The following is a 19,801-nucleotide window of genomic DNA, read 5'->3' on the forward strand; positions in this document are numbered from 1 at the left end:
AAGTTATCGCATTTTAAAATTCATTCTGTATATTACTGTCAAATCTCATCTCTATAGAAGACCATGGTTTTCCCCCATATAGTCAGCTATGCAAATCATAATATGAAGTCCTCTATTGCTTCAGTGTTCTCTTAGCTTTCTCTCTGCTTGCCACATTAACAAGGTGAAATACTGCACTGATTAGTCCTCGTTGCTGAGATCTGCAATTCTTTAGGCCTCTGTTAATTAATAATTAATATGCATACAAATTATATAAAAACACATGAGAGGTGTGTGATGGAAAAACAGACATTCAGCCCTGAAAGCTGAAAGCTATAATTACCTCGCTGGGTTATGCGTTTGTGGAGTAGCTAATGTGCTGTGTTAGGACATGCTCCTGAGAACCTCCCATCAGCAATGTCTGTGTATAACAGGCTAGTTTAAAGATGCAGTTGTAGTTTCTGAGACAGTGTACATGCTTGAAGTTACATTTGTGCATGAGTACTTTGCTGAATCAGTGTCTATAACCAGAATTTCCCTGTATTTGACTCTAAATATCTGTAAATAGGGTACTGTGGCTATTACAGGTTTTTTATATGCGATATGTTAGAATCAGCAGGTCTATACAAAAAGAATAACGTTTCAGGGCAATACTGCAAATTTGATCCAGTATAAATAGTACTCTCTCTTCAGAGTAATTTGCACTTTTGATTTGCTATAAAGACTGAATTTATGGCCTTTCTAAAAATCTGATTTTTTGATTCTACTGCCTGTACCTGCACTCCAAACTATGATTTTAACCCTTTCAGGCCAGGTGATCTTTATGCATAAACTTTATCATCAAAGAGCGATTTCCACTATCAGGGTAATCTTCCAGGAAAGCTTAACCCAGTAACTCACATGTATTAACCACACCACATAGTTTTACCCATGTAACTTTGTATTTCACTGTTGATGGTGGCTACTTTTTTTGCCCATGTGCAGTACTGAAAAAATCTAGGCCCTTGTTATAACCAGTAATAATTTATCTCAAGATTTTCTAAACTGTTCCATATGAAGGTTAACAAATAATTCCAGTGACTGCGAAAAATAGTTTTTACTTCCAGCTGCCCACTGCAGATATCTGGACAAGTCTGTGGAGCCTCCAATGCTTTGTCTAGCTAATTTCAATTCAGAAAGATGATGCTACCAATCTTGCCCTAGAGAGAAAGTGTACTACATTAGACTTCATTAACATATAAACAAACATTTTCATCTTCCCTTCGCAATTAACGTCAAGATTACTTACCTTGTGCAATACTTCAAAAACATACTATAAAACATTGATGAAGAATAAGGACTGCCATAACAATTAAATATTATCATTACCAGAAATACGCACGTATAAACTACATCAATTAAAAACAGCAATTACAGAGGGAAAGTACCCATGCAATAAATTCAGGTGTGAAATGTAATCTAGTAGGCAAGCGTGTGTTTTCTTTGGCCTTGTCTACACTACAAGACTATTTCGAATCAACTTAGTTCGAATTTGTGGATTCGACCTTATGAAGTCGAATTTGTGTATCCATACTAAATACACTAATTCGAATTTCTGAGTCCACATTCACGGGGCCAGCGTCGACTTTGGAAGTGGTGCACTGTGGGAAGCTATCCCACAGTTCCCGCAGTCCCCGCTGCCCATTGGAATGCTGGGTAGAGCCCCCAATGCCTGCTGGGGGGAGAAATGTGTCGAGGGTGGTTTTGTGTAAGTGTTGTCATTGAATCGTCAATCACAACCTCCCTCCCTCCCTCCTTGAAAGCGCCTGCGGGCAATCTGTTCGTGCACTTTTCTGGTCAGTGACAGCGCGGACGCTACAGCACTGCAAGCATGGAGCCCGCTGCGATCATCGCCGTTTTCTCCTCCTCGCACTTTATCGTCCACCTCTTCCACAGTCAGCTGCTGAGAAATTGGGCTACTTTTCAATGGTGCTGCAAGCACTGGGGGACCATAGGGGACGTTTTACAAACATCAACGTCGGGTGGCCGGGCAAGGTTCATGATGCGTGTGTTTTCAGGAACTGTGGGCTGCTCAGACGCCTGCAGGAAGGTAGTTTCTTCCCGGACCACGAAATAACTGTTGTGGATGTGCAGATGCCTATAGTCATCCTCGGGGACCCAGCCTGCCCGCTAATGCACTTGCTCATGAAGCCCTATACAGGCGCCTGGGACAGCGACAAGGAACTCTTCAAATACCAGCGAGCAGCGTGACCTGTGACTGTTCAGTTTCTTTACAGAGAAGCTGAACCTGCCCCTGTTTCTTTACCCAGTTACTGTTGACTCTCCTCTTCGGTTACATACCCCGTTCACCCCGTTACCCCCACTTCCAGCACACGTGTAAAAATAAAATACATGTCCCATTATTACTTAACAAAGGTTTCTTTATTCATGACTTTTTGTGAAAGGGTTGAAACTGGGACGCAGACTGTGCTGGGTAGGGTGTGCGGTGATGTAAAGACCGCCTCTAAACTCAAGGAATGACAGGCTCCTGCTCCTAGAGCGGTCCGCAGTGCCGGAATGCTTCTTTCAACGGAGCCTGCCATCCCTCTTTATAGAATTCTGTGTGCGGGCATATATGTGACCTTGTGGTGGAGGAGGACGGATACAGATTCCTCAGCTGCGTGACTCAGCGGTCCAGGACAAGGACCGCTGTATAAGATCTGTAACCGCCCTCCCACGCTGCAAAGTCACATCTCCCCCGCCCACACAGATCCTGGAAACCACCTCCCATACCGACCAGGGTGCCTACTGACTGCACCGTGTGTGTGACCCGCTGCTGATCCTGCCCCCGTGTCTGTACCCTGGGAAAGGTGACTGTCCTATGCAATTAACCACCCCCTTCCCCACGCCCCCCATTCAAACATAGTCTTCTTTGAAAAAACATAACGGAAACAGTAATTAACAGCAAAGCATTTTTATTAATTAAGTAGACAGTTAGGGGATGGGACTGGGATTGGGACTACTGTGAGTCTGGAAGTGAAGGACTTCGGCAAATGTAGGGTATGAGAGCTTTCTGGTACTTGAGCACTGTGCTGTGGTGCAGTGACAGTATTCACGTCCCCGGCCGCCCCTCCTCCTGATTATTTTCGGTGAGGGGGGTATGGGACTTTGTGGCACGGGAAGTGCGGTTGCAGATACACTGCAGGGTGTCTCTGTCCTCCTGCGGTCCTGCAGAACATCCACAAGGCGCCTGAGCGTGTCCGTTTGCTCCCTCACTAGTCCAAGCAGCGTTTCAGTCGCCTGCTTGTCTTCCTCACGCCACCTCTCCTCCCGTTCGCTGTGTGAGCGCTGGCACAGAGAGACGGTCTCCCTCCACTGGCTCTGCTGGTCCGCCTCTGCTAGGTAGCAGCCCATACGTTCCTCGAACATCTTGTCCCTTGTCTTTTTCTTTCGCCGCCTAATCTTTGCCAGCCTCTGCGAGGGGGATGCTGTGGCAGGTCTGGAGACAGTGGAAGCTGTGAGATGGGAAACAGGGAGTGAATTCCTTGCAAAGATACATTTTTGCGAACAATTAACTGAGTGTAGGCTGTCTCTGTGAATTCTGGGTTGAGACCCCTGTGCCTGCTGGGGCACAAATAATTTTCGCGGTGGATTCTGGGTAAATGTCGCCAGTCATTCCTTCCTCCGGGAAAGCAACGGCAGAGAATCATTTCAAGCCCGTTTTCCCAGAATTGCCCTGGCATACGCCATAGCGTGGCAACCATGGACACTGTTTTGCCTTTTGTGTATGTCACCGTATGTGTACTAGATGCCGCTGACAGAGGCGGTCCAGCAGCGCTACACAGCAGCATGCTTTTGCTTTTGCATGATAGCAGAGATGGTTACCAGCCATATTGTACCATCTACCATACCATAAATTGGTAATAAGATGGTAATAAGATGGGCATGGTTACCTGTCCTTTTGCACTGCACCATTTGGTGCTGTCATAAGTGCCCCTGGCCGAGCAGCCAGGGGCGCAAAAGCAAAAATTGGGAATGACTCCCTGAGACAATCCCTCCTTTTTGGTATCTAAAAATAGAATCAGTCCTGCCTAGATTATGGGCAAGTGTACTAGAGAACCACTGTATCATAGAACCAGAGAGCACAGCTGCTCTGTGTCAGATCCAGCAGAAATTATGAGCTGTATGCTATTCACAGGGGGTGCTCCTGCAACAACACCACCTGTTCATTCCGGCCTTCCCACAGCCTTCCTGGGCTACCATACCATTGTCCCACCACTTGTGTGATGAAGTAATAAAGAATGCAGGAATAAGACACAGTGACTTGTTTGTGAGAAATGAGTGGAAGGAAGCCTCCAGCTGCAATGATAGTCCAGGCAGGACATTAATTACTGTGGATGAAGGAGCCCATCATCCCTCTGCTAGTCCAGGGGCAATTCAATCTTTTCTTTACACAGGAAGGGTGGGGGCTGATGGAGCTCAGCCCCCTGTTGCAATGATGAGGACGGTTACCAGCCATACTGCACCATCTACCATGAAAAATTAGGGCCAGGCGCCCTTGATTGACCTGACAGATGCTAGTACGCATGGTTACCAGTCCTTTTGCACTGCCCCATGTGCCAATAGGCTGATGATGAGGACGGATACCAGTCGTTTTGTACCATCAGCCATCCATAGCGTGGGGGGAGCAAGGATGTTGGTGTTGAGTGCTGCACCATCGCGTCTATCTGCAGCATTCAGTAAAGATAGGGTGACATGTAAAAGAGTCAACAGAGGATTGTTTTCACTTCTGGTGGTGGGTGGGGTGTGTGCGCAAATTGCCGAACTATGCCCTGACCCACCGCAGACACTGTGTTTGACCCTAGAAGCATTTGGAGCTCATCCAAGAATGCAAATACTTTTCGGAGACAGCAGGAACTGTGGGATACCTTGCGTCCTCATTCCCCCCTCCCTCCATGAGCGTCCATTATATTCTTTGGCTTTCCGTTACGCTCGTCACGCAGCTGCATGCTGAGTCTGTGCTATGCCGTCTGTCCGTAGATTTTTTAAAAATACTTTGGACCAGGCGTAAAATTACAGTAATTACCCTAATTAGATGCAGGAGTCTCCGAGCGAGATCACCCTGAGGACGGTCACTGAAGGAGATAGAGAGCGCATGCTGCGTGAAAGCTAGCACGAACCAGGGCCCGATGCAGCTGTGCTCGGGGAGGCAGTGCTCCCTGAGTACCTCATGAAAGCCTTGCGCGGAAAAGTGTGCTACCACGGAGCACCCAATAAGGCAGCTCTCCCCAGGAACCTCCTGCTGATGCTTTTCGATTAACGCAAGGAGAGCTTCGTGGAGATCTCCAAGGATGATTTCTGTTCTATCCCCATATATAGAGAGCCCTCCTTTTCACACACTTAAGATTCCTGTTATATTAAGAATAAAAGTTAACATGGTTAAAGCACTTACCGACTGCTCCTTCCCCTGATTCAGGATCCGGGTTCATGGCCGGGGAGGGTTGGTAGGGGATCTCCGTGACGGTGATGAATAGATCCTGGCTGTCGGGGAAACCAGTGTTGTAAGCGCTCTCGCCTGCCTCGTCCTCCACAAACCCTTCCTCATCTTCCCTGTCCGCGAACATCGCCGAGGAACTGTCCGTCGACACTGTCCCATCATCAGAGTCCATGCTCACTGGTGGGGCAGTGGTGGCAGGCTCCGTAGCGTCCATTTGCCGCTTTGATTTTTTGGTAGCCTTGTCTGGGGTCCTTTATTTTCACGCGGCACTGCGTTGCATCCCGGCTGTATCCTCTGTCTGTATCATGGCTTTGGAGACCTTCTCGTAGGTCTTTGCATTCCGTGTTTTGGAGCGCAGCTCCGAAAGCACAGACTCCTCGCCCCACACACCGATCAGATCAAAGAGTTCCCAGTCAGTCTATGCTGGGTCCCTCTTTCTATTCACAGATAACATGAACTCCTCTGCTGGAGAGCTCTGCATCGTGGCAGGTGCTGCGGAGCTCGCCCCGATGTCCAGCCAGGACGTCAGATTCAAAGTGCCCAGACAGGAAAATGAATTCAAATTTTCCCGGGTCATTTCCTGTGTGGCTGATCAGAGAATCCAAGCTCCGACTGCTGTCCAGAGCGTCAACAGAGTGGTGCACTGTGGGATAGCTCCCGGAGCTACTAAGTTCGATTTGCATCCACACCTAGCCTAATTCGAGCTAGCCATGTCGAATTTAGCGTTACTCCACCTGTCGGGGTGGAGTACCGAATTCGAACTAAAGAGCCCTCTAGTTCGAATTAAATGGCTTCCTGGTGTGGACGGTTGAGCGGTTAGTTCGAATTAACGCTGCTAAATTCGAATTAAAGTCCTAGTGTAGACCAGGCCTTTAAGAGATACTGAAAAAACAAAAAAGGTGTTATTTTATTCTCTTTAATGAACAAAGCCTTTCAAATGGTCTGGAAACATCAGGCATGGCTTACCGGGTTCTCCAGGCCACTTGCTGGTCATTGACATCTGGCTATACCTGTTTTCCAGCTTTCTTGCTTCTTTGCTCTTGTATGCCTGTGCAAACTACATCCACAACTGCATCTGAGAAAGCTTAGTGAGATATGGTTTTCTGCAGCTTGTCTCTGCTCTTCTCCACTGGAAGAAGATTCGCTCCTTGCCATCCTTTGTGTCTTTGACTGCAATTCTTAGGGTCAGTTTTCTCTTTCCTCCTGGTATGTTTTTCTTAAAATTAGGGTTGGGTGACAATTTTGGAATATCTATGATCATCTTAAAATAAATTTAGTTTCCTTTTTCCTTTAAATGTAAAAAACTGACAATATATTATCTTAGTAGATTTCAGAGATATTTTAGAAATATACTGTTTCATGGCTGAAACCATCAGCTCTGACCAGACATCTGAGGTTTTAGGGTAACAGTTTTAAATGTTTTAAATAGCCCACGAAAGCTTATGCTCACATAAATGTGTTAGTCTCTAAGGTGTCACAAGGACTCCTGTTCTTTTTGCGGATACAGACTAACACGGCTGCTACTCTGAAACTAGTTTTAAATGTACATACTATTTGGCCCTGGTACTCAAACCAGGCACATAGCTGAGAATATTAGCCATAGTGCATATAGGCTGTAGGCAGCCACATTGATATGATCAGCTGGCTAGTCAATGATAATCTAGAACGCTATTTTCTGGAGAATTCTGGGCATGTGCAGAAGTATAGACCTGGGATTGGGGATGCATTATAACTTCAACCTCTAGAGAACAAGAATTGTACATAACTCATCTTCTTTTAGAGTGGGGAGCATGCTGGTCAGTTTATTTCATTATGATAGGTATGTTAACTCTGATTTTCAGCAATTCTTATCTGTAATTGAAAGATGCACTGATGTTGGTGTCTGTAAAAAGATAGCTGGCCCTTTAAATGAAATCAGGCCCCGCTCTTCTGTTCCAGTCCAGGTGAGTGCTAGTTTGGGATAATGAGGAGTGCAGGGCTGCCCCTGGGAGTTACAAATAAGAGACAGGCCAAAGTAAAGGGAGAGTGCAGAACCCTGAGAGTGAGGTCTGATCTACACTGAAAAGTTATATCAGCATTGCTAGGTCAGTCAGAGGTGTGGGAAAAAAAAACACACCTCGACCCACATAGCTATGTCAACATAATCCCCAGTGTAGACGCAGCTGTGTGGATGGAAGAGGGCTTCTGCTGACACAGATAACTTTGTTTGGGAGTTGGTTATTCCCACACTGACAGCAAACCCCCTTCTGTCTGCACTATGGGGCTGTGCCGGTATAGTGTCTGTAGTTCAGATGTACCCAGAGAAAGAGAGAGCCCGAATGAGTGCTCAGAACGAGAGCAGCGCTGGGCTCAGAGCTTCAGGGAAGGGATGACCCTGAAGGAGGGAGCGGTAACAGTTCCCTAGTGAGCAGTGGCGCCAGATCCGGCTGGTGAAAGCAGAAAACAGGGTGAGTCACCTCCAGAGAGGGCTGGAAAGGGAGATGCCTGCTGACTCTCTGAGCCAGACAGCTGAAGCCCGAGGGTCAGAGAGGACTGACGGCTGGAGACTGGATGACCCTGATGATGTCTCCAACCAGGAACTAGAGCCAAGCCTGAGAATGAACCAGGGCAGAAAATACCCCAGCAAGAAGGGCTGGGAGGAGGCATGGTGAGAGATGCTAGAGCCATACCTGAGAGCCTGAGCGCAGTGAGAAGTGCCGGAGCTGTACTTGGTGTGTTGACAGACTGTTGGGACTTGAAGATTAAATGTAGTGTTTGGTCTATGCTGGGGAATTCTGGATTATGGTTGTGTGACTTTTGTAATAAATTAACCCCACAAAGGAATATTTATATTTGGAAAGCTTGCACAGAGTTACTGTGGGCTCTGGAAGAGGGAAATAGAGGAAGGGGCTGCATGAAGGGTCACCCTGAGGACACAAGCGGGCATCCTGGAGACAGCCACTCTTTCATATTGTCTCACAAGGTCACATTCTTCTCTATAATTAAATACTGAAGAAATGCCTCAAGTAGGGGATTTTGCTGAGCTGGAGGTAACTTTTATGCGTGACACCTAATGGGGAAGCTCTGACTGTTTACTGTAGGATCATAGAAGATCCCATAGCACTTTCGTTCTCATAGTGTTAGAACTTGATCCCAACTTCCTTTAAACTCAATGGATCCCAAACTCATAATATCCTAGTATAATTCTAACCCCAATATTTATATGCTGGCCTACCAAAAAAATTGCTTTGAAGTTACATAAGAACTGTTATACCTAATCAGACCCATGGCTCATCTGGTTCAGTATCCCATCTCTTGCAGGAGTCATCACACGAGTCTTCAGAGGAAGGTGCAAGAACCCGGCTGTAGGCAGATACAGGATAATCTTCCCACCACATTATGTTTCATTGTAATCTCCAATAATTTTAGAGGTTGCCTTAAGCCCTGAAACGCAAGGTTTAATTTCTCTTCCAAAATCTTTGTGAGCATTAGCTATTCTAAACGCCGGATATTCTTTTTATCTATATAAATGTCCAATCCCTTTTTGAAATTTGCTAAATTCTTGGCTCCAATGACATCCTGTGGCAATGAGTTCCACAGTCTAATTCCACATTTTATGAAAAGTATTTCCTTTATCAGTTTTGAATTTGCCACCTTCCAATTTCACTGAATATCACCTTTGTTCTTACTTTATGAGAACAGATGTTCTCAGGCTACCTTCTCTATAGCATTTGTTGTTTTATATATTTTTATCATGTCCCCGCTTAGTTGTCTCCTTTCTAAGGTAAACCACCCCAGTCTTTTTAATTTCTCTTCATTAGTTTTTCCATAACCATGCTTGCCTCCCTTCTCTGAACCTCCTGCAATTGTACAATATCCTTTTTGAAATGGTGCACAGAGTATTCCCGATGAGACTGCACCACTGATTTACATAAAGGCACTATTGTATTTTACTCATTGTTCTCAATCCTTATGCATCCTCTCATTTTGTTTGTTTTTCTAACCAGAGCTGCACACTGAACAGAGGTCCTCATTGAGCTATCTGTGATTCCCAGTTCTCTTTTCTGAGTTGATACACTTAATTTAGAACCTTGTAAAGTATATGAATAACTTATATATTTTTCCTTCCAATGTTCATTACTCTGCATTCATGACATTGAATTTCATTTGTCATCATGTTGCCTATTCACTCAGCTTGGTTAGGTCCCTCTGAAGTTCTTCACAGTCCTTTTTGTTCTTCACTAACCAAAATAATTGTGTCATCTACAAATTTTGCTACCTCACTGCTCACCCGCCTTTCCAGATCATTAATAAATATATTAAACATGGCACAGTGAGGATGCTTGAAGCATCCCACTGTAAACCTTTTTCCATGATAAACATTGACCATTCTTCTTCTTTTGTATGTAAATAGCAACATTAACAAATTAATGGAAAGATTTGAAATACATTTGAGGACTTTAGGAGATGCAGAGTGCATGTGTGCAATACCTTCTGGAAATGAAAAAATGTTCACAATGTGTTTGATGGTTTGGAGGTCTCTACATTCACACTATGGCAAATCCTTGATTCTCCATTTGTGCATCAGGTGCATGCATCTTCCATGTCATGTCCAAATATAGTTGGTGGCCATCCCACTGTCTTCAGCACAGCAAGAAACCAGACAGTTCGATGGTGGGATCATCTATGAGGTGGTGGTTGTTTACATCAGAACCTGCCCATTGCATCCACCAGGTGTGTTATGGATTGAAGTTGGCTTCTCCAACCACCCAGAATGGTTGGTGGGACTTAGAGCGAAGGTGAGGAGGGTGAATAAGGTTGTCATGGCGCAGGAGCTTTTGGTTACCAAGAGCTTTCTTGTACTCACACAATGTAGCCATCTCTCACCGGATGGTTTAGGAGGGATGTTAGCAAGGACTGGAACCAAGGCAGTGGGGAGGACTTCAGGCTGCCAGTTACAAGTCTTATAGCTGGATATCAGTGAGACCCATGTGTGAGCTTCTTTCCCAAACAGGTGCACAGTACTCGCCTGTGGAATAAACTAAACCCGTGTTGCCATTCGTAGCATTTGAGCATCACAAACCCAGCTAGATCCTGCTAGCTTTTGGGATGATATTGGTGCAACACTTCATTTTATGACTCAGCTGCTTCAGATGTTGTTGATAGGTAAGGCTGCAATCGAGGGTGACTCCTAGATAGCAGGGGTTCGGTTTGTGAGTGATTGCCTTGCCATAGAAGTTTACATTCAGCATCTTCTTCACTTTGGAATTGCTGAGATGGAAAGCTGATGATGCTGTTTTTAATGGGTTGGGTTTGAGCATCCAGTACCTAAAGTTGTTTTCCAGCCTCTTGACCATTTAATCCTACTCTTTGCTTTCTGTCTCCTACCTGGTTTTTGATCCATGACAGTACTTCCTTCTGACTCCATGACTAGGTAGCTTCTTTAATAACTTCTTGTGGGGGGACCTTGTCAAAGACCTTTTGAAAGTCTAAATAAATAGTTACTGGTTCTCCTTTATCCACTGTTCTATTGACATGTTCAAAGAACTCTAATATATTAGAGAGACATGATTTTCCTCTGCAGACACTGTGTTGGTTAGACCCTATCATCTCATGATCATTTAGGCAGTTATTATTTTCTTTTTAATTATCATTTCAATCAACTGACCGCGTACAGATGTATGGCTTCCAGGACTGTAATCTCCCATATCACCTCTATAGTCATTTAAAAATACAGATACAGCATCTACTACTCTCCAATCTTCTGGAACAATGGGTGTTTTATTGAGAGACTGCCTATTTTTGTAAGCAGCTCAGCCACTTCACATTTAAGCTCCTTCAGAACGTCTGGATTTGTACCATCTTGTCCTGGTGATGTACTTCTTGTTAAATTACTGGTTTGTTCCAGCACCTCCTCTTCAGACACTGCAGTTTGGTTCAACATCATAGAGGGAGGTAAAGTACCTGCAGGCTTCCTGCTTCCAATATACTTTTTTAAAAAAAGTCTTATTGTTTGTTTTTGTACTTTTAGCTATTTGCTCTTCAAAATCCATTTAGTCCCTTCTATTTTCCCTCTTATATATTGGCTGCTCTCATCTGTGCCCCTGTTTACTGGCTTCACTAGGGTCAGAGTTCCAAACTTGGAAGGATTTCTGTTTGGTTCACACAGCCTCTTGAACCTCGCCATTGGCTTGCTCTTTACCTTTCTGATTCCCTCTTTGTTTGGTGGAATACATGCCTTCTGAGTCTCTATTGCTGTTTTTAAGTAATATCTATGCCACATGTAAGGATTTTATTTCCTTTATTTTTGATTTTAGGGGCTTTTTGACTAGCCATCTTATTTGATTGAGTTCTCCCTTTCTAAAGTTTATCGTCACTGTGTAACCTCTTGGTTCTTTACCTCCTCCTAGGATGACGATGAACCTAATTACCGGTATATTGTGGTCACTATTACTTAGTAGCTGAGCAACTGTTGCTTCTTGAATTAACTCCTCTGTGTTACTTAAAACTAAGCTGAGAATAGCCTTTCCTCCTGTGTGCTCTAGAACTAGCTGGTCCAAGAAGCACTCACTTAAGTTGTCAAGAAACTTTCTCTAAACTTTACGCTATTCTTTGCTTTCTGTCTTCTCTAAGAATACCTCCTTACCTGGCAGAGACATTGTGAAAATTCATTTTATTAACATATGTGAGGAGTCCAGGTACTATGGTGATGAGCACCATATAAAAACCTATAAATAATTTAAAATAAACAAATAATATAAACTGTTATGTAGAGTTGCTATGCCGGTAAGTATATGCCACATTCCCCGCCCCATACATGGATGCATTTCACTGTTGGGTTTTCTGCACCATGTAAAGCATATTGAGGCTAGATATGTTTAGATAAAAGGTTAGGGTGACCAGATGTTCCAATTTTATAGGGACAGTCCCGATTTTTGGATCTTTTTCTCACATAGGCACCTATTACTCCCCACCTCCTGTCCCAATTTTTGACACTTGCTATCTGGCCAGCCTATAAAAGGTGCTGTACAAATGCACTATATAATATTTAAACATAAAACTCATTTACTCGTTAAAACCTGAATTAATAAGGAACAATATTTGTAACTGCTGAAAAATAGAGAATTATTTTTCTACAATGTTATGGTGCTATCCTTGGCTTTAATATTTCCTATGACAGGTGTCATCACAAGAGGACGGCTGGGCCCTGTGGAAATCATCCACCAGTATGTTCGTTATGATGAGATATATGAGGCGATTAGTGTCCTGAGCAGCATGAACTGGGACACTATGGGTCATCAGTGTTACATAAGCATGAGTGCCATTGTAAATCACCTTCTTAGACAAAAGCTGACGCCAGAGAGAGAAGGTCAGAGTTTGGTTGTATTTCATAAATGTTTATACTTATATTTTAAAATCTATACTTGAATGATTTTGATAATACATATTGGCTTTTAAAAGAAGGCTCAATATGTACTAGGTCCTGACTAGTCAGAATTATGCTTTGCTATTCTACAATCAAATGTCATTATTATATAGTCATTAAATGTCATTATTATATAGATATTTTAATAAGATTATGCACAAACATAAATTGCATTTTAATTCATATTAATAGTAAGGAAGGTGTAATAATACATATATTACATAATACATACACATGCATAACTATATATTGTATGATCTATATCATCTTTGTGTTATTTATATGAAAATATACGATACAGTAATTTTATCTATCTATCGATGGATCGATAGATAGACATCTTACATTGAAATCAGTGACTAATGTTGGCCAGTACAGAAGTCAAATATTTATTTTATATCAATATTTAGCACAGGCACCAAATTAAGGAAGGGCGTTGTCATGGGGAGGGGACAGGAGTATTTAGTTCAGTTTGGGGGTATTTGCAAAAAGGACGGTCTTTCAATGCAAGATCCAGTGTCTTTCCACACTCCCTGTATCTCCTGCAAACCATAGGACCACTACACCTCCACTCACTGTAACCTCCCTGTCCCCGGCAGTGACTCCTGACATCTCCCACGCGAAAGGATGAATTTAAGGCTCGGACTCATCTCCGCTGGACCCTGGTGTGACGGCTTCCCACTGAATTGTGTATTGGAATGCGACAGACTCCAAAATGTAGAGTGCAACAGTTGAGTGACAAGGTGTCATGCCATGGCCCAGCAAGAATACAGCTGTGTACCAGGCTTATCTTTTAGGGGAAGAAAGGCCAGTGCTAGTGGATGTGGTGAGCTATAGATCTTAGGCAAATTGTAAGCTGCCCAGCTTGCTCTCAAACCATCAGTTGGCCATCCCTGTTTTACAGCATGAGATGCGAGTCAGATTACCATAACCTCCACTCTACAAATGTACAGCACTAAAATCTTGTCTTAATAGAACACACTTTTAAAGTAACCAGTGGAAAAAATAGGCTATTCTCGAAACAGTTATAAAAATATGCACATTCTAAATAGATGTCTGTGTATTTTCTCCCCATGCAGCTGCCTAATGCTGTCTTACGACAGGCAGAATTTTATTCCAGCCTGGATTTATTCTATATGAATCTAACAAATTTGACATGGTAATTTGTTTTCTTTTTATTAGTGGAACCCAGTGAGCCCTTTTATTTGTAGCAGTGTGGCGGTTCTCTTTGAGATCTTTATTTCTGCCTTCAGCATCAAGCTGAGCTATCTAATGAATATATAACTGTGCTAGTAGTTACCCATATCCCATGTAGGTTGGCACATTTCAGAAGTACAAAACATGCTGTCAGGAAAACAGCAATAGCAAGAGAGTATGGCTTGTTTTCACAATAGCATTGCTGCATTCAATTTTAATCTACATTGACTGCTGCTTTGAAAGAAAATACCTTTAAGGTTCATCTTATCTTACTGTTTAGATTTAAGATCATGTAAAACCTAATTTACTAACACTTCACCCATGTTTATAGGGCTGTATTATTGGAGCATTTAGTGCTGTCAAACCTAATAAAATAAAATGTAGCTATGCTTAGAACTAAAGAACCGTTATCACCAAATACAGAAATGACTAGTTCAAACAAAAGTTAATAGCAGTAAATCAATGAGATTTTGTCTGCCTAATGAGACAATGGGTCAGGTATACTCTGTTTTAATGCACACACACAACTCCACCTAATAATCATAATAGGGCTTGCAAATCCACCTTGACAGGAGAATCTGTCCCAGTGTATCAAGTTCTTTCCGTGATTTGAGAAAGATGGAGGCTTTCATCAATCGTTTTGCCCTATACTTAGGAACATATACCTCGCACTGACTCCCAGACAACAATCACATCATATAACGACGTTCATGTTATTCATCATTAAAGTAGCCCCACCAAGACACTTAGGACACAAACACTTCAAATAATTATAAATAATGGAAGAAAAACACATTTTATGTTAAAAAATATAAAAAGCCAAAGTGCCATTGTCAAGAAAGGGGGACTCACAAAAAATTCTTCTGTAGAAGAAGGGCCTCGTTGCCTTCTCACTTAACAATCATTTTAAACCAGTGTAACTCCCTTGACTACAATGACCACCTAGTGGTCAAACGCACAGTGGTGAACCCTGAAAAGGTGAGCCTCATTATTCTTTCTTGAGCAGAAAAGAGAAAAGCTGAGTTAATTGGGAGTTGATTTTTACTGATGAACTTGTTCAAACTGTATTGTTCTTATGAGTCACTGTTTTAATTATCCATATCTGGCAAAAGATTGGTTCCTTATAGATTACTTAACTTTTGACAGCTTTTTGTTGCTCGTAGTCTTTGTCAACGCTACACCATGTGAAAGTTTATACACAGGTTTGTTTTTGTACCAGCTGTCGTATTTTAATTTCATCTTTCCTGTGACAAGCTGACATTTCATCTGTGTTTGAGAAACCTGACGGATGGCAAACATGAGCAACCTGTTGTAATTGAAGCAGTTTCACTTGTCTCATTGCTGCTGTGTTTGAACTCCACAGCACAGCTTGAAGCAAGCCTTGGAACCTTTTATGCTCCAACAAGACCCCTGTTGGATATGACTGTGTTGGAATATAGAGACCCAATCAGCAGATATGCAAGAAGGTTCTTCCACCACCTGCTCAGGTGATTGACAGCTTCAACTTTTATTAACTTCAAATTAATTGCACATTTCAATAACCGCCCACTTTAATGTGGTTAACATTTTCCAAAAGGACCACCCCGGAAAAAAATGCATTCATTGCCATTGTTTATTTAGCTTGCACTTCATTCCTTTCAAGTGTGATGTTGTAGATAAAGTGCTACTTAGAACTCTTCTATCATCAATACACTTTAAAATGAATCAACCTTTCCCTTTTAATTTGATAGAAAGAAGAAAGTGTGCTTACAGAGCGATTTATGGGCAGGCTACTTTTAGACTAACAATTGGAATAGCTTACAAACTAGGAAGAAACATTGAGTTTTAATTGATGCTAAAAATGCAAATGAGCAGTGTGTGGTCCAAGATATTTTTGGCTTTGAGCCCTGGAAATCTGAGTCTTTTGTTCTTCCCACCTTCAGATTTCTCACTTAAGAAATAATATTCCAGGTCATAACCTTACTGCCCATGTTATGATTTGAATAATACAACCTTCAATACAGTTTAAGAAACTAAATTCAGTTTCAGCCACAAGAATAAACGAGTAAGAAGAAATGTTGCTGTGACTTGTAATTCATACAATGGTTTCAAAATGGCGTAAAACCAAATTTAGCTGTGGTTCTATAACATTGATGTACTTGTAGAGTTTTGATCAATAATAAATTAACGGCCTAGGTTTTTTTGAATGGCTATAAATGTTAGCATAGAAATGCAACTGAAATTTTCACTCTGTTTTTTACTTAGAAGCTATTCAATTACTGCAAATAAGGTAGAAATGCTTTGCCTCGGTGATAAATAAAAAAGTTACACCATATTTTTATACAGGGGTCTGCCTGAAAGAATAAGACTCACATACTTTAAAATGAAAGCACCCATTTTCCATGTCTCATTAGAATTATATGCAAAATTATGAACTGTCAATTATTTTGAAGGTAAATTTAACCTCTGTCAGAACTCAAAGAGATAATTGTCTTCTAAAACTGGAAAGCTGAAAAGGGATAATCTTTATACTAAACTAGTCCACAAAAAGGCCAAGGGAATGTTTCTAAACTGATGAAATTTCATAATATTAGCATTATAATATGATGCTTTAAGGACAGAACCTTCAACCGAGTTCACTGCCAGACACAGTTATGGTGTTAGGTACAAATTGTGTCCTTGCTCTTCAGAGAGAAGCAGTGGGGAGGCTGCAGTGCTATAATGGCCAAATGGAGGTGCTCTGGGCAATTTTGTCTGCACAGAGCAGATACAGAAAGAATGCCTCAGAGATTGCTGCGAGGTGCTCTTTATAGCTGCTGGTGAAAGGTGTATCCTCTCTGGCTTGAGAGCTTGCTGCCAAATGCTATCAGGCATGCAGAGGCATGGAGCCCTGACTAAGCTCTCAACCCTTGAGGCTGTAGAGCACGGCTGGGTGCAGTGAGCCAATCTCTCCTCCTCCCACCGCCACCCCCACCTCAGCAATCAGGGAGCCTCAGTGTCAGTAAGTTGCCTGGGAACTGTGGCGTGGGGGCAGGGGCTGGACAGAAGGCTCTCCCAGTGTGCTGTACCTCCCCCACCGGACAAGACAGAATGTAGCCCTTAATCAGTTCTGGAACTCCTATTCCTAATACTGCAGTGGTTTGTGGAACAAATGGATGCTATTTTGTTGTCTTCCTATTGTCGGTAGGATTCGTATTCAGTGGAATCCAAGCGATATGATCATGTGATTGTTGGCAGAACAGATGGTAATGCTTTATCTGAAAAGACATAATCTAAGTACAGAATGAAATGTTCAGAAATGGGAGCTTTTTCTGATAGAAAGCAAAAAACCACTCTCCATAGCTGATCTTTATTTTATTAAAGTGGTTCTGTCTTAACTGGGGTTTATTTCCTGCTTCCTTTGAGGTGTTTCATTAAGTGGCTAGAAATGATTTGACTGTACGCTAAATGTAACCTGTATTCAGGGACGGCTCTAGCTCTTTTGTCACCCCAAGCACGGCAGTCAGATAGCCTTCAGTGGCACGCCTGCGGGAGGTCCCCGGTCCCGCGGATTCGTCGGCTTGCCTGCAGGAGGTCTGCCGGTCCTGCGGCTTCGGCGTACCCCCCGCCGAATTGCCACTGAATCTGTGGGACCGGCAGACCTCCCACAGGTAAGCCGCCAAAGGCTGACTGACTGCCGCCCTCGCAGAGACCGGCAGGGCACCCGCCGTGGCTTGCCGCCCCAGGCACACACTTGGTGCGCTGGTGCGTGGAGCCGCCGCTGCTTGTATTATAGATTTAAAGTAACATTGGTAAACTAACTTGATCACTTTAGATCACTTAGACATAAAAAAGGGTATGTCTACAGAGCAAACTAAGCCTGGGGTCTGTGTGACCCATGCCTGCAGACTCAGTATTTCCAAGCCCACACTTGAGCATCCACACTGCATTGGAAACCTGATCTCCACAACAGTGCTGATGCATCCATACTGCGCTGCTCAGACCTGAGTCAGAATTTCAGCTTCTGTGAGTGTGAACCATCATATCCCAGGGTTCTAGTGCCCTTACCAGCCAAAGCCGCTTTAGGGCTTGGTTTATAGTAGTGAGTCGTGGGAGAACTTGTCTGTCCATCCCATGGAAGTTGACCAGAATTGTTTTGGGTGATTTTAGCCTACCAGCACATCCAGTCAAGCTATTTTGCATCCATGTGCTCCCAGCAACCGGAGCCATCAACATGGATTTTGAGCCAGTGGAAGAACTTCTCCATCTTATGCTGCCAGTCCTATTTTTGAGAATCAGGCGGAGCGTCTGCAAGACATTGGTGGACTTTTTGGCAGCATTTAAGAGGGGGATACTGACATGCCAGTCTGTTGCCTTAGCCATAGATTCCCCCTATGTAGACCAGTGCTTCTGGATCAGGGCCACAAGCACCGACTGGTGGGACCACATCATCATGTGGACCTGCAATGACCAATAGTGGGTCCAGCACGTTCACATAAAGTAGATGTTTCAGGAGGTTTGGGATCAGCTTGCTCCAACTCTCCAGAAACAGGACATCCTCATGAGGGAGGCCACAGAAATCCAGAAGCAGGTTGCTATAGCCCAATGGAAGCTGGTTACCCCACACTGCCACAAGTCTGTGGCTAACCAGTTGGGAGTTGGCAAATCAACTGTGGGCGTTGTTGTGGCAGAGGTTTGTGAGGCAATCAGGACTGTGATCTACCCAAAGGTTGTGGGCATTACAGATGTTCCTGAAATAATTGCTGGCTTTGAGAGAATGGACTTTCCAAACTGTGCTGATGCCATTGATGGGTCTCATGTGCCTGTAGTTTTCCCTCTGCAAGGAGCACATGAGTTCATAAACTGCAAAGGGTACTACTACAGCATTAAGCAGGCCCTGACCACAGGGGCAGATTCATGGACACTAAAGTGGGATGCAGTAGCAGGGTGCATGATGCTAGGATATTTAAGAGATCAAGACTTTACCTTCCTGGACAAACTGGGCCATTGTTCTCACCAAATGACATTGTTATAAATAGCCACTGTTCCCTCTGTTATTCTAGGGAACCCCACTTACCCCCTGTTGCCATGGCTTATAAAATTGTACCCTTATTTCACAGGACCTGACAAAAGGAAGTTCAACTATATGCTCAGTAATTGTAGGATCATGGTAGTAGAATGTGTATTTGACCGATGGAAATCCCATTGTCACTGCCTTCAAAACTGTTTGGATACCAGTGTCATTAGTGCAGTTCACATTAATGTTGTCAGCAGTGTTTTGCACAGTGTCAGCAAGAAAAGGGGGGAACCTTTTAGCTAGGAGTGAACTCAAGACACTGCCAGATTTCTGAATGGTACACGCAGCCAGACAGTGCACCTGTTGTGACTGGTGCTGGATCTACATGCACAGTGGAAATCAGGGATGCTTTGTGCATGCATGTAGTGGGTTTATATGGTCCCGTACATGAGGCGGAATTAAACGGTATTTGGGGTCATCAAACAGCCATCACATGGCAATGGGTCACTGCCAGCCCAACCGGTACTGTAGGTGGTAGGTGCTGTAGACGAAAGGCTTTGTATCCCATTACAAATGCCTTGAGAGACCTGTTTCCAAATCAATGAAATAATAGGCCTTCATTTCTTGGTGCTCAGCTTGAGACACCTTAAAGGGGCCTGATTTTCAGAATGTGGTGGGCACTGAATATCCAGCCCCTTTAAGGTGTCTCAAATTGGACACCTAAAAATGAAGCTACCCAAAAACACCACTCGTGTCCAAAAACGTAGGT

General features: G+C 43.4%; 1 protein-coding gene across 7 annotated transcripts in view; it reads left to right on the forward strand.

The window, feature by feature from the left end:
• LOC123366575 (WD repeat containing planar cell polarity effector) overlaps nucleotides 1–19,801 on the forward strand; it is a 243,775-nt gene that overhangs the window by 128,644 nt on the left and 95,330 nt on the right. For all 7 annotated transcript variants that reach the window (XM_045010175.1, XM_045010178.1, XM_045010176.1 and 4 more), the window contains 2 exons: nucleotides 12,615–12,803; nucleotides 15,421–15,544. In XM_045010175.1, the coding sequence (XP_044866110.1) occupies nucleotides 12,615–12,803; nucleotides 15,421–15,544 (313 nt within the window). The remainder of the gene's footprint in view (nucleotides 1–12,614; nucleotides 12,804–15,420; nucleotides 15,545–19,801) is intronic.

Source organism: Mauremys mutica, chromosome 3 (genome assembly GCF_020497125.1).
Source record: "Mauremys mutica isolate MM-2020 ecotype Southern chromosome 3, ASM2049712v1, whole genome shotgun sequence".
NCBI lineage: Eukaryota > Metazoa > Chordata > Testudines > Geoemydidae > Mauremys > Mauremys mutica.